Source organism: Morone saxatilis, unplaced genomic scaffold (genome assembly GCF_004916995.1).
Source record: "Morone saxatilis isolate NCDOM2014 unplaced genomic scaffold, NCSU_SB_2.0 Contig12, whole genome shotgun sequence".
NCBI lineage: Eukaryota > Metazoa > Chordata > Actinopteri > Moronidae > Morone > Morone saxatilis.
This window is the reverse complement of record NW_023339674.1, coordinates 19,228,596-19,243,691: the sequence shown is the minus strand read 5'-3', so window position 1 is coordinate 19,243,691 and position 15,096 is coordinate 19,228,596. Positions and strand designations below refer to the sequence as shown.

Genomic DNA, 15,096 nt, shown 5'->3' with positions numbered 1-15,096 from the left:
AGTGTGTAGGAGAAACTATGGTGATCATTCTAAGGTAATGAAAACACACTGATTCTTATATTCAGGTGATTATACGCTAATGGAAACATACCTATGAATATTATTCAATTTCTCCTCCTAAATGTTACACACTGGACCTTTAAAGCAAACCCCCTTCCATTACCTTGTAGCTCAAGGACTTTCAAATTGCATTTGACGGTTGAAACAGCATGCTGCTGAGGTTTCATATATTGTGTGGTGGAAAAGAGGACATATTGCACCATAAGAGAGACATAATCAAGACAATATCTATAGCAGCTTGCACACAATTCAACAACACAGTGCACACATAACAGAAGACTAATAATAAGAATAATATAAAAGCAAATAGGAGGTGTTCTTATGGTTAATGCTCAATATTCTGTCTGAATACTATATTACAACCTCTCTGCTCTGTGTGCACACCAGAGGCTTCAGTTTTCTCACTCTTTTCAAATAAAAGTTCTTCCATAATAAATATTTAAAACGTTCATCCTGACATTGTAACCCTTTTAATTTGTGATTTATATTTTAGACTTATACTCAGAGACACTGTGTACACATGCTAAGTCTTCCCCCCTTACACTTGTTCCTACACCTCGGCTCTATTCTGTTCCTCAAGATACCACACAAAAACAAATGCTCATGGTTGAGTTTGACGTTTGCCAGGCAGCAGTGGTTGGTTATAAAGAATGGCATACAGCCATGAGTGTAATTGAAAAGAATTCTTCAGCCATATATATGTATGACTGAACCAGCGGAGCTTTAAAACGTGAACAGCCTCAAGGGGAGCTGATGAAAATACTGCAAAGCATCCTCTGCACACTCAACCCAACAGGAAAGCGCATGGCAATTTTCTTTGCTGAAGTCGGTAAACACAGATGGAGTGTGAATAAATGAGAAATCTTTATGTTACCTGCACTAAACTGCTTCAACACAACTCAGTGAATGACATAATGTCTCTATTTTTCAACCCGTATGTAATTCAGGCAGAGAGGAGACGAAAGCAGTAGAAAGTTTAGCAATACAAGCAAACTGTAACTTGCTACAGATATAATGGTAAAATATGTTGTCTGTGAAATATGTAGTTGTCTAATAAACATGCCAATTTAATCTCTACAATATGCCAACAATAGAACTATAGAAGAATTCATAAACCGGTAATAGCATACTGACTGTGACAGTAGTCCAAAGGTAGGCTTCATCATTCATATTATTTGTTTACTGACTACTTTTCTTAGATATTCAAAATGTTTAAATCTGAGTGAAATAAAATAGATGATATGATGCATTTACCAAAGGCTCACTTGCCTGCCCGATTACACGTCCTCAGGACTGTATGGGCGTGTACACATTGTGGTTGACTGACACCTCTCCCTTTTCTCCTGTTAGCTCTGTTAGGGTGAGAAAAACAATTACACTTTAATTAGTTTGGAGTTTGGAGAGATCATGTAATTTGGTAATTTGTGCAGGACCTTTAAAAATTCACCACAATTTAACCTCTAGTCTTGTTTGATGCAGTCTTTATTAAAAGGTGTACATTGTTTATGTTGTATATTTTGTACAGGGTTATGTAAGTGTAAAATGTCCACATGTTAGCCCACACATGTGTGAAATGGACATTGTGGGGGTTTGAGTAAGAGGGGGACTTGATTAATCCACACTACACTTGTTATTTCTTACTCGACACTGCGGGATCATTACTAAGAGCTGAGTGGCAAGGATGTGCCAACATGTGCTGCATAAGGTAATGTATACTTCAACAGCAGCTCTTGTCACTCACTCACTCACTCTGGTGAACACACACCGCTGCTGTCTCCTGCCAGCCTATCTCAGTTTTAAAAAGGCAGCTTTTCTTTCTCGGTTTTAAGTAGGAAAACAAGACTCTGCCATTGTGCATTCTGTCTGATCCTGTGTGCCCAAATTGCGAGCGTTTCATCCCTTCTCTACTTACATTCCTTCATCCTCTTTGTTTCTTTTCTGCTGAATGATGCTGCTGTGTGCCCGCTCTGTGTGGGTGGCCCAGTAAACAGTCTGCTGCCGCTCTCATCATTGTCTTTTACAAAGATATCAAATGAATTCAGTTTGCATAAACAAACACACTGAAATGACCAGCAGGCACACTGTAAGAGGTTTCTCTTGCATTCAATTAGAAGAAAGACTGTGGAGATCAATTTCAATACAGTGAGGACTATTCTCAGTATGACAGGCAAAGGACAAAATAAAAGCTGATTAACAACATACCATGCAACATAATTGACAAATAATGAATGTATCTGTCAGATCTTTTCAATGATATAATGCTTTGAATGCAGCCTATGTCATTTAAATGAACACACTGTGTTTTCTTGACGGAGATAAAGTGGGTTATTTATGTGGTTAGATAAAGCTTTTTAAAACAACAATGTAACCCTCCTCTCCATCCCTACCCCATCAATAGCGGCAGTCCACTCATAAGTAATTATCCCTCGTACTTCGCTGAGCAATAGGCCAACAGATAGACAGAGAGAGGCCCACTCATTTAATTCACTCTCCCTCAGCAGCTTTTTCATCCTTGCGCATGCTAGCAGTGCATTCCCTGAGTGTGACAGAGGCTTTAAATCAAATGTGGCTACTCCAAACAGCTCTGTAATCCCATGATGGGAGTCACAGGGGATCTCTGCTGCAGATTTCTGCTCGGATGGGCATTCAACGCCAAAGAACTGTGGTCCTGAAAAAAAATACAGCTGAACACTTCACACTGCAGTGATGGAGGAGTTACCGCTTCAAAATGAAATGTCTTTTGAATTAATGTTTTATTGAATGCATGACATTTCCATTTATTAGTACATACAAACGTAAAAAAAAAAGTACTGCATGTAAGTAGAATATTAACCTAAAAAATGAGCTCAAACTCACCTGCAGGTATGTGTCTGACTAGTGATTCAGATTGGCCACCAGTAGTTTGTCTCATTTGAACAACAGCAACTGGACACTCAGTGGGGCCAAAATCCCCAGGTTCATCGTGTGTTTAGTCTGTGAAAGAACACCACAATATTACAAAATCAACTGAAATGACAATGCATTTTCTTAAATAAAGTTGTTGAGAAGGTTGTTACATAGATACACAAAAGAGAGGTGGTTGTAGTGGAGGAGGGGGTGTCAAAACAGGCAAGCCTACACTTACTTTTTGCCCCGGGCAGCACCTCTGACCAGGTTAATAAAGCCATGGGTGGCAGGAATCAGGTGGGTATTAGGTATGCACCGATCTGCTTTAGTTGGCCATATGACTCACGCTCTCTACAGTCAATATGTTCAAGTGTTGCACATGCAGATTGAAATGTCATTGTCTTACAATCTAGTGGTGGGCAACACATCTGCATATACCATCAGTAGGCAGTAAAGTTGTGTTTGACACTGAACCACTTGATTAATTGTCTTTAAGCAGCTCTGCTCATCCATGCATCTTCAGGGAAAAACGGAACTCTATAATGCATTACAACGCAGAGATTGTTTTGCACCAAAGAAATGTAAACGCTAAATAGGTGATTCCTACCTTTTAGCAATTATTTATTTCTTTTTTGGCAAACTGGCTTTTTAAATCCCCAGAATCAAGCCCACTAATTACTGCTTCATCTCTGGCCCGTGGTTGTTCTCAGTTTATTTGAGAAAATGACCTCCCTCCCAGATTAACAGGTTATCTTTGTCGAAACTCCCTAACAACAATACTGGGGCAAAGTTGGCCGGAGCATATTTTTTAACTTAGATAGATAGATAGATCTAGCGTCTCTTGCTGAAAGCTCTGCGATGCTCCAGGGAGAGCCTGGGCAGATGTCTCAAACTCTGGTTACTCCTCTAACAGTGATGCTGCACAGAACTGCAGTAACTCAAGCGGGTGCGCAGCAGCTGACAGGTCCAGTTCCTTGTTCTTCAAGACACTGCTAGTCAACTTGAATCTCAGCAGCACAGTATGCTATAATGTAACCATCAGTGCAGTTTCATTTTTTTAAAAGCTGAAAAAGTGCAGCTTCCTTGTGCTGAGTGCCTGTCTCCTCTCATTGTCGGCAGCTATGATCCCGAGGGCCTCTTTTATTTTACCATCATTCTGGTGGAGGGCTCTTGTTGAGTCTGCACCAGATGCCCATATGGTGCTTGAGAAAGACTTCAGTGTCAGATGCATCAGTGATGCTGTTCTTTAACATCTTATTCCACTGGTGAGTGTATGAAGAGCCAAAAACATGTAGGGCTACAGAAGTTCATAAACAGACTTGCCTCCCTGCAGCTTCTTTCAACAGCATTTACACCCACAAAATTCAATGAATCGGCTGCACATGCAAATATCTTTACGTTCAAAATATTTATTATTGTTATTCACTGTAGCATTATTATACAGTAACCTGTTACAATATATCAAGAACGGCTGCATGTTGTAATAGCTGAAAGTCTATTCTTTATCTTCTTTATTGCTATAGTCTTCCTCAGTGATTAAGTTGTTTGTATGAATTTGATTTGTCTTGACATAGATCAGTCTTATTGTGCAGTTACAGTCTCAACACTAACTAACACTTTCATTATTCCAACTGGTCTTCAATAACAACAATGTTCTGCCTGAAAGTTAATGAGATTTCACTGCAGTAACTGCAACAAACCGTGTGACACTCAAACCACTGACACACTAATGACACTCTAATGTGCTTCAATAATGCACATTCACAAACATGGAATCAGTGCGAAATCATTGCTGTGATTGACTCGTTCCCCACACAGTCCACGCAATCCAATGTGGTGTGCTGCGTCATCTGAGGACTGCGGGACCCACAAACATCGGTGGTTCCCCCTGCAGTGCGAGAGATCAGCGATGGGACTGGAGACACAGAGAGAGAGGGAGAGAGGGAGGGAAGGAGGCGAGTGCTGCTGCAGAACAACATTCAGCCTGGGCTGAGGAGTTAAACGGTGCACAGCGGCACATCTGCTTCATCCAGGCATTAATCCTGTTGTGATAGCCATGGTAAGTTCACTTCTGTGCTCCATTAGTACAGCTCTGCCGTGCAGTTCTCTCTGCTGCATGAGGACTGCAGGGATGTTCATTGGACTAACCTTGAGAAAAATGATTGCAGCCAGCAGGGCTGTTTAAAGTGTGCAATGTGCATGTAAAGTGGCTGGTTTAGTGACTCTGCTTCACTGGGGCCTGTTCAGATGTTATGTACTGCAGCAGTGCTGTTGCGTAGGAAGCGATTATTCACAGGTGACACTGACAATGCAGACCTCTAGCAGTGCACACAGCTGCAGCATACATACTCGACTCCTGTATTCTGTTGTTATGATAATATTATGTCATCCGCAATGAAGTAAAACACCAACCTATATATGTGTTGAGAGTATATTTGCATTATCTCCTTTACAATCCATCATGGATTTACGCAGCCACAGAGAATGTCACATGCTGTGTCAAAATACAAACTAGTCTTCAACATAACCTATAGACAGAGAGCTTGTAATGATAGTGAATACTTGACCAGAATAGGCAGCAGTAACTTCCAGGAGGGGCTGTGTTTTTCGTCAAGGTGATCCTTCATCCGTCACTGTCAGGGGAGATTGTTCACATACTCTGAAGAGAGCTTTAAAATGTGTTATAGTCTCTTCCTGCTGTTCTTTATGTCAAATATATGCAGTAAGCACAACAGACCAGTTTTGTATATATATTCATATACGTATTCCTTTGTTTACTATTGGCCTCTACTGAGATAAGCCTGTTTCTCTCACAATTTTCCAAACACTTTCTTTTCCTTCAGCTGGCACCTGGCAGTAAAGATAAAAAAGTGCTAAACAAGCTTTAAGTCTTGACTGTCCTGTGAGGACTATCTCTTCCTTTCATGTGGGAGTGAGCTACACAGCTGTAACTTTAAAAATGGGTATGTGTAAGAGACTGCTGCATGAAAGCATGACTCTCAAACCAAACACAGTTAAGTTGGCTAACCTTATTTATTTTCAGAGAGCTGAAGTAATCAATTATCTGCTACTTTTTTGTCTTCCTCACTGAGCAGCAAAACTCCAAACACCCAAAGTGTGAGTTCTCTGGTGGGATGAAAGAGACAGATGTGGATTTTCACAAGTTGTTTGGAGTATATTATATGAAGTTATAGTCTATTGCTGGTTTTTAATCATCCATGTTTGTACACTAGTACAAGTCCTGCCAGAATATTCATACTGCTGTTAATACTGCCATGAAGTTATTTGTCCCTAAACTTCTCCTTAGGGTGAAAACCAGGACACTGAATATGTGTAGCTGTTGTCCTTGGTATCTTCACCTTTGTATTTTTAGGTCTTTTTTGAGCCCCTGGAACACTTTTGTCTGGTTTTCTATTTTTGGTAAACCTGCAATAATCACAATACTCTGTTGTGTCCTCTCCAGCAGTTCTCAAAGCAGCCCCGTCCTCTGGCTTTTGTGATTTTCATCCTGACTTCTGCCCTCTCAGTGACTTCCCTGCCTGCTGACATAGAGAAGGGAAGGAGAAAGGTGGTGCATGTGCTCGGTAAGGACAGTTTTTTTCAAAGCTCCTGACTTTGCTCATCATTCTGCACTGATCTGCATAACTGTGCAGCATGTGCTAGAAAATATGTCAAAAACACGATGTCACTTCAGAGTTATGTAGATGACACCTTTGAAACCAGGAAAAATGGTCTTGCTAAATCTCATCCAGGACTAAAAGATCCACAGAAACAAAAGACAAAACGAGAGATAAAATGCAATGCTCAAACCTTCGAAGTCCATGTTTTCCAAACATGAAGAATCCAGTGAAGGAGGAATATGCACATAAACACGCACAGTACTTTAAACCGTATTCCTGGAGTCAATGCTTTAGTAACTCTAGAATATTAATGCATTATCAAAGTTGTTAATATCCCATATAGCACTACTTCCAACTATTCACCCGAGGACTGTAATACATTCCTAACATTTTACCTACTAAGAAAATTGATGACATCAGGGATTAAACTAATTGCCTGCATGAGACCTGGCTGTCCATCTTCTCTGTCAATATCTGTCTGTTTTATGTAGAGGTTACATTTCTTCTTGTATGAGAAGATACTTACAAATGACTGAACTCCTGAATTCCTGCCTGATAGGTATGGTAGGTCTTTATATGCTTTACATATAAAGCAAATATTTGCAGACTGAGCAAAGTAATTATAGCCATCGGATAATAATGATGGAGTAAAGTAGAATAAAAAGTTTCCTTCTGAAATGTTGATTTCAGGTATAAAGACAAAGACATATAGAAAAATGACTATCCTATTAGAGATGTGACCACCTGATGAATGTAAGTCCTATATTTATTCTCCTTTGGGGGCTGTTTTAGTTTCCAATAACCCTTGAGAGGAATATGTGGGCCCTAAGAATTTTGACACTGTTTTTTGGCTCATCCCCAATTTTGTTTCTGCTGTCTGTCTGGCAATGTAGAGCTGCCAGTTTTACCATGACAGTGTAAGGCAGGTTCACACTATGTAGTCTCGCAACCCCCAGATCTGCAAACACCAGCATTAGTTGTTCACTTCAGTCCTGCTGCCAGGGATGCCTGTACACTGGTGTCTCCTTAATGAAATGGTGACATGGAGTTGTTTGTCTGAACATCTGTCTGTTGCAGCATTGCCGTCAATAATATGCTTAAAGTTTTGATTAAACACTACTTGATGCTTTCATGGCTGCTGGTGATAAACAACTTTGCAGAGCGCAGTAAGCAGTGACAGGACTAATTGCTGGCTGGTGTGGATAATTGTAGGTGCCTTTATCTGGTCACAAAATAGGAGAAAACCTCTTGTAGCCGCTTGTTAAATGTTTTAAATGTTTACACCACACTTGTGTTTGTAGTCTTTGGCTGCCTAGACACACGCAAACAGTGTCTGGGCGAATGTCTGCCAAAAATGCAAACTAGGTCTTGTTATTGCCCATTTGGAAGAACAGGTCTGTGGTTACCATTAGTCTTGGGTCATTTTGCTCTCTAAAGAGGTTGAGGTTCAAATCTGGAGTGGGTAATCTGATGACAGCTCTGCACAGAGAGCGAGCAAGCTGGACACTGGACTAAAAAACGTTCTAGGTTTGATATTGATAAACTGGATGGTCAGGCACTAATGTGACAGCTCAAGTAAACAGCACACTCTTAGCTGATTCAATTTTGCGGGCATCTCACTGACATCCCTAACAAAGAGAATCAGATAAGAGCTGTAAGTATTGGCAGTGTCAAGAGCGAAACCGCAATACAAGGACTTTACTGCACATATTTGAATAGCAATGGAAAATTCCTTATGCATTTGCTTGTATCCACCATTTTATTATTATTTAATGTATGAATCGTTATGTTTTAGTTGCCTTAGAATGAACCATTTTTATCCACAGATGCCATTGGTCGCCTTTTGTTTCTCCACTCTTGGAAGGGGAGTTGTAAGCTGAAACTTCACCACTCTTTCTGCTTCTTTCTGGCTCTTTCCAGCCAATATAGTAGCACTGTATCAATGACAAGCATAAAGGTCATAAACATCGGTCAAAACCCATTAGCAAATAAAAAACAAATAAAAATAGAGAGAAAGCTGAGCAAGATTACAGAACGTCAATTACAGTATTTTGATAACCCTTCTTCTCTGTCTTCCCACAGAGGATGACACCGGAGCAGTAATAGTTCAGACAGCTCCTGGTAAGGTGGTAACACATCGTGGTGGCTCCATCACTCTGCCCTGCAGATTCCACCATGAGCCAGAGAACTCCGATCCTGCTCGCATCCGGATTAAATGGACCAAAGTGACTGATGCACTGCAGTTTGAAGATGTCTTTGTGGCACTTGGAAGGTAAAATCTGCATCTGCATCATGTGTCTATTGTTTTAATGAGTTTTCAGTTAGGGCCCAGTCCAACAGATGTTGATTTTATTGATTTTATTTCACTGCTACATAGTAAAGATGCTTAGCACACATTCACAGTGTAGTAGGCTATTTAATGTAAGCATTTTCACAAAATGAAGTTAGTTAACCGAGATTTGTGAGCAGGGCCACGCCTCAACCACACCTCTAATCTATTTGTCTCAGTTTTCTCTCTCTCTCCCTCATCCATTTACCTTCCTACCTCATCCCACCCTCTGTCCATCCCTATTCACATCCATTCCTTTTCTCTTCCCTCCTTTCATCCCCTCTTATTAATTCTGCGTGTACCCTCCTATCTCTCCTTTTTGAGGTACTGTTTGTGGCCCGTAATTAGCCTCACTGAACCTCCTCCCCGGCCTTCAAGATTGGCCTAAATGGACAACTTCCTCCCCCACTTTTATCTACTTCCTGACAACCATTCCCCCATACTCAGCATCCAATACGTTCTCATTTCATTAAACCTTTCAAATCACATTGTTGGTGTCGTCCCTGCTAGTGAACCCACTGAAATAGCATAAAGAATGCATGGCTCTTTTTAGGAGACTATAAAGTAAAGTATGCTGCCTTCAAAGCATTTCTCAAGTAAAAGCATATCTCAGTTATTTTGGCCATAGCTACTAAAAAAAAAGGAAAGGAAAAAAATCTTTAATTAAAAACATTCTGTTAAATCTCTTCAGGCAGCAGCGTGTGTTTGGATCATACAGAGGCCGTGTGTTTTTGGAGCAGGCAGGACCAGGTGACGCCTCAGTGATCATCCAAAATGTCACACTGGAGGACTACGGACGCTACGAGTGCGAAGTCACTAATGACATGGAAGACGATACAGGATTTGTCAACCTCGACCTAGAAGGTCAGGAATTAAAGATTTAACTGCCGGAGATTTTGTTGAAGCTGTGACATTTCTAATGCTCCCTTGGCTACTGTAGTGAGCTCACAAGAGACTGAAGTAAAATTCATCAATTTAACAGCCTCAGACTCAACAGCAGGTCTGTTTCTGTCACCTTTAGGAGTGGTGTTTCCCTACTACCCCCGTGAGGGGCGCTATAAGCTCAACTACCACCAGGCGGAGGATGCCTGCAAACAGCAGGACGCCATTCTGGCCTCCCACTCTCAACTGCATAAGGTAAATTTATGCTCAATGCCTTTCACGATCAAGGCAGATTAGAAGAAGTCACAGATCACTACCAAAGATTTATTAGAGCTATATAGAGCTCACCTTCCATAGCACATTTATTTATATGCTACTCTTTTAGTTGTAACAATACACTTACTGGCTGCAACCCTCAGTCATAAATTGTTTTAGAGCAGCAGTTAGTCTGAAATTAAGAATATGCATCTGACCAGACAATTTACTGCAGTTCCATCCCCGTATTTTAAAAGCCATATGCATTAAAGTCCAGAGTAATGGAGTTATTTCAGAAGAGATAAACCAAATTTGTTTGATAATGTATTTAATCCTCTAGTAGAACTCACTAACCTACATTATCTCCCTCTACAGGCCTGGTTGGAAGGGCTAGACTGGTGTAATGCTGGATGGTTGGAGGACGGCTCAGTCCAGTACCCTATCTCTCATCCCAGAGACCAGTGTGGCCGCAAGGACACCCCCGCTGGCGTTCGTAACTATGGCTACAGGCACAAAGAGGATGAGCGCTATGACGCTTTCTGCTTCACTTCTAAGCTCAATGGTGAGAAACACTGAGGGATGGAGGTTGGCAGCCATGGCTGTGTGCGCATGCATGTCTGTATCTGAAGATCAGAAACACTTTGTAGCTCATCTATATGATCATACAACTAAACACAAACATCCAACTAAGTATCCAGCATCTGTGGCTCATGATTAGAAGAGAATAACACACTGGCGGAGCTGGATTGTTGTGGTACCGTATAGGAAGAGGATATATCATGAGCACTGGACTGTTGGGAAATTAGGGCTCTGATCTGTGCCTGTGATCTTGCAGGCCTAAGGCCATTGGATTTAGATCAGGCTGTGTGGATTCTGCCCTGCTAGGGCCACAGTGTCCTCTGGGTGCCAATCATTGCCTTTCATCTCCGAGTTCTTTGATTTACATCACATTCCCACAGAGAGTCTGCTAGTGTCTCCATCACACACATGCCACCTCCAGGTTCACAAATTGGGAAAGTCTGGATTAGTTTTTACACTGTGAAAGATGTCAGCAATCAATGTTTTAAGAATCAATATTTAAACACTGATTATTAAAGGAATAGTTTGTTATTGTGGGAAATACACTTATTCGCTTTCTTGACGAGAGTTGGATGAGAAGATTGGTTGATTGACAGACTGCCATGTTTATGTCATGTCATGTTAACTATGAAGCTAGCAACTGGTGAGCTTAGCCGCTAGCAATGGAGGGAAACAGCTAGCCACTCACGCTTCCACTGTTTTCAATGTAAGCTGGGGCAAGGAGAGGGAATTCCAATAGCTATTTTCTATTTGAATTTGAATGATGAATGAGATAAGCTAGGCAGATGGAGCAAGAACGGTGAGGAGGCAATATGTGTTTAGTAGCTCAACAGAGCCCAGATTGATTTGTTTACAGCTTACCTGGTGTTAGTTAGCGAAGTTAGTTACTTCTTGTTAGCTATAATGTCCTGTATATTTTGGACTATGGTGGACAATAAAACAGCAAAACAACACACATAAGAATTATACCCAGCATTACAATATTATTTAGTGAGATTCAGAAATGATGGTAGACTCATTTTGTTGCCTTTGTAGAGAGACAGGCTAGCTGTTTCTTCCCTTTATCCAGTCTTTATGCTAAGCTAAGCTAGCTACCTTCATATTTGCCTCACATATATGAGGGGCCTTTCATCTAACTACTCATTTAAAACATCGACCATATTAGTGAAACATAGCTCCATGTTGGTTAACAGGGAATTTCAAATAAATCATTTCGGAAAGACTGTATGTGCCTCTTTGAAGTTTGAAAGAGAATTCAAAACTTCTCATGCCTTCTAAAAACTAAATAGATTTTTTTATTATCTAGATAAAAGACAGTGCTCTTCATTTGAAGCAAATACAATTTTGGGATAGTCTCAGCTGAAAAAAAGAAGCAGTAGTGCTTTTCCTCAGTAAGAAAAAGGTAGCATGACACAAACCTCAAACGACTGCTCATGGCTTCCCCTGTGTGTTAATTATTGTGGACAGTCTGTTGTGGGCAGGAGATTTCAGCAGTGGTCGTGACCGATACTGTTGCTCAGTCCAGCTGGAAGGTATTTACCGAGGGTCCCCTGGGGAAATATGAGACAATATCCTGCCTCTCTAATATCCAGCAGTCACATAAACAAGCATAAAATCAATAACTGAGCCAAGTGCAAAGCTGAGGTTGCAGACATGATTTTCATGATAGTTTTCTGTTTAGAGAAAACCACCAACCTCTGGTTCTTTATCCCTTGCTCCTTTCTTAGGAGAAGCTACCTTCTGACTCAGTTCTGTTCAACAATTCAGCCAATCAAGATACCATTTTCTTTAATACTGCCAGACGAAAAGTCTTCCCAGAGGTTAGATGAAAGCAGAAATGGAAGCGTTTTAAGAGTAATTTTGACTTAGGGTGCTGTCCACTGATGTAGTATTGCCTTTCGATTTTGAGCAGCTGCCCAGACGGTTGTTGGAATGATTTGATATTCTGAACACAATCAGACAGAGATGCCAGGAGAACTGAGAATATCTACCCTCAGGGCTCAGCTTGTCTCTGGGGGCTTCACTCTCTCATTCACTTCTCACTCTTTCCTTTTGCCCTCCTCAACAATACACTTGCTCTGTTTTCCTTCACCTTTTCTCATGTTCTTACAACAAAGACCCTCTCTTTATCCTCTATATCCCCCTAGGCAAAGTGTATTTCCTCAAACGCTTCAAGAAGGTGAACTATGTTGAGGCGATGAAGGCTTGCATTCGAGATGGCTCAGTGGTGGCCAAAGTGGGTCAGCTGTACGCTGCATGGAAGTTCCAGCTGCTGGACCGCTGTGAAGCCGGCTGGCTGGAGGATGGCAGCATCCGTTACCCCATAGTCAACCCCCGCTCTCGCTGTGGAGGATCCCATCCAGGCGTCCGACACCTGGGCTTCCCTGATAAAAAATTTCGCCTCTATGGGGTCTACTGTTTCCGTGAGAACAAGGATGAAACAGCAGGTGGTACAGAAACGACAAATAACCTTAAAGATAGTTTGACAAGGAAAAACAGCATCCCCATGAATGCTACAAGGGTGATTTAAAGTGGGAAGTCTCAGAGCAATTTAAGATTTGACTGCAACAACTGTCGCCTAGCAGCCAGACTCCATTCATCGCTTTTAAAGTTAAACACTCACAGACAAGATGTACTCATTTGTAGATTTGCCAGAGAGAAGAAGCGAGGCTGTGTAAAATTGAGAATGACGTCTTTATTAGGGTGATTTTCCTTTCGTCTCCAGTCAGTCAATCATCTTAAGGAGTGAGTATGTTAGCACATCTGTCGCCGGAAAACTATAAGATTAAACAGCAGCTTGATCATCACTCAGGCACACATCAGATCAGAGAGTCTGCCATGAATATCCTTGTTTACTCGTGTGTGTGTGTGTGTGTGGATCATATTTTGGCCCCGGCTGTGGCTCCTGAGCCCTGAACTCCAGTCTAAGCCAGAATCCCAGTGCCAGGATGAACACATTCATTACTGGGTGAGACAGGATGATCTGCCTGACTGTATGGAAAGAATCCGAGATGCCCTGTAAGTTTCGATTGTACCAAGTGTAATGACCTGTATCTTGGTGCCATGCTTGGTTAGCAACCCACTGGCACAATGTGAGTCTTTTTTCTCATTAACTAAGACCTGGTAATCTCATCATTAGAGCTGAACAGATCAAGTATTAAATATTGCACTAGCTCTAAAATATTTGCACTTTAACTACATAGGGCTTTATTTTATGATAGCATCTTAGCTTAGAATTAAGCAAGCATGTGTTGCTTGGCTAAGAGTAGTGGCTGAGGCTGAATACGCAGAAATACTAAGCTACAATAATTGCTATTTACCTCACATACTGCACTTCTAAGCTACATGGGCCTGCAATGCACTATAAATGTTACATGCAGCGACCTTTATTACAGAGTATGTTTGCAACTGCAGAATGGATGGGGGGGGGGAATTAAAGTCTTGAAATTGTTGATTTGAACAACGTGTTTGTGTGCAGTTTTTTTCTATATCAAGAGCTCTACAGACTGATGCAAATTAAAAGAAAAACACTGACTGAGTGAAGAAATATAGAGGATGCACTTCCTTTCATACAGGGTAGGAGAGATCACTAAATGGTCTGATGGTAGAATGGACATGGACTGCAGTTATATAGTGCTTTGATCTAAAGTAAAGTTTGCCTCATTCACCCGTTCACACACATTCATGGGTATAAAAAGGCCTGGCTACCCCAAATTGGTGTCAAATGCTGTCAAATTTAACTCATTAATTTAGATTAATAAAACAAATAATAATGTAAATAATAATGTTAAAAACTGTAATTAATTTAATGAACTGTTATGGCCACATTTTAAGTGATAGGCTTTGATTCAATGAAAAAGTATTTGGAAAAATGTCTGATGGTTTTGAAATAAAACAATTTAATTCAATTCAATTCAGTTTTCAAATAGAGCAGGTCTAGACCATGCTCCTTATAAATATAAAAATATTCACCACCTTTAGATATTTATATTCAATGCTTTATTAACGGCCATAATAGTGTAATGTTTAAAATAGCTTAACTTGGGGGTTTTCCAAGCAAATATTGAGTTTTCATGAAATGAATCCAGTGGTTGTTGAGAGGTTTCATTTGGGACCAAAGTGGTGGACGGATAGACAAACTAGTAGACGGATATTATCATTAATGCATCCAAAGCATGGTTAAAAATGATAGAGGTTCAATACTTAAGATAACTAATGAGCCTCAGGATGCTTTTTTAAATAGTTATAAATCAATTGTGTGAGTAGGAATCACAGCTGATTAGTGATGAATGTTTCATGTGCTTCACTTCGCCTCGTGTGCTCCAGTGTTTGCCAGAAGAGAAACTGCTGAGCAGTGAACCTGGCTCTGAGTGGGAGCATATTGGTGTTGCGCCAACACAGCAGAACAAACCATGTCATCGTCATAGCAACTGGCAGCATGTAATTAAAGTCAAGTTCATCGCAAGTCCAACATCGTGAAATAAT

At 40.8% G+C, this 15,096-nt stretch overlaps 1 protein-coding gene across 1 annotated transcript; it reads left to right on the top strand.

Moving 5' to 3' along the window:
• The first annotated feature begins 4,861 nt into the window (after positions 1-4,861).
• hapln4 (hyaluronan and proteoglycan link protein 4) lies at positions 4,862-14,035 on the top strand. Its single transcript, XM_035653695.1, has 7 exons — positions 4,862-5,005; positions 6,410-6,530; positions 8,649-8,838; positions 9,587-9,759; positions 9,917-10,032; positions 10,408-10,594; positions 12,759-14,035. The coding sequence occupies exons 1-7, from the start codon at positions 5,003-5,005 to the stop codon at positions 13,139-13,141; spliced, it is 1,173 nt and encodes a 390-aa protein (XP_035509588.1). The 5' UTR covers positions 4,862-5,002; the 3' UTR covers positions 13,142-14,035.
• The last annotated feature ends 1,061 nt before the right edge of the window (positions 14,036-15,096 follow it).

Excerpts from the sequence above, each read along its gene's own strand:
- hapln4 (XM_035653695.1), top strand. Across the intron at positions 6,531-8,648 it reads AAAGGTGGTGCATGTGCTCG|AGGATGACACCGGAGCAGTA; the intron begins GTAAGGACAGTT and ends GTCTTCCCACAG. Across the intron at positions 8,839-9,586 it reads GTCTTTGTGGCACTTGGAAG|GCAGCAGCGTGTGTTTGGAT; the intron begins GTAAAATCTGCA and ends AAATCTCTTCAG.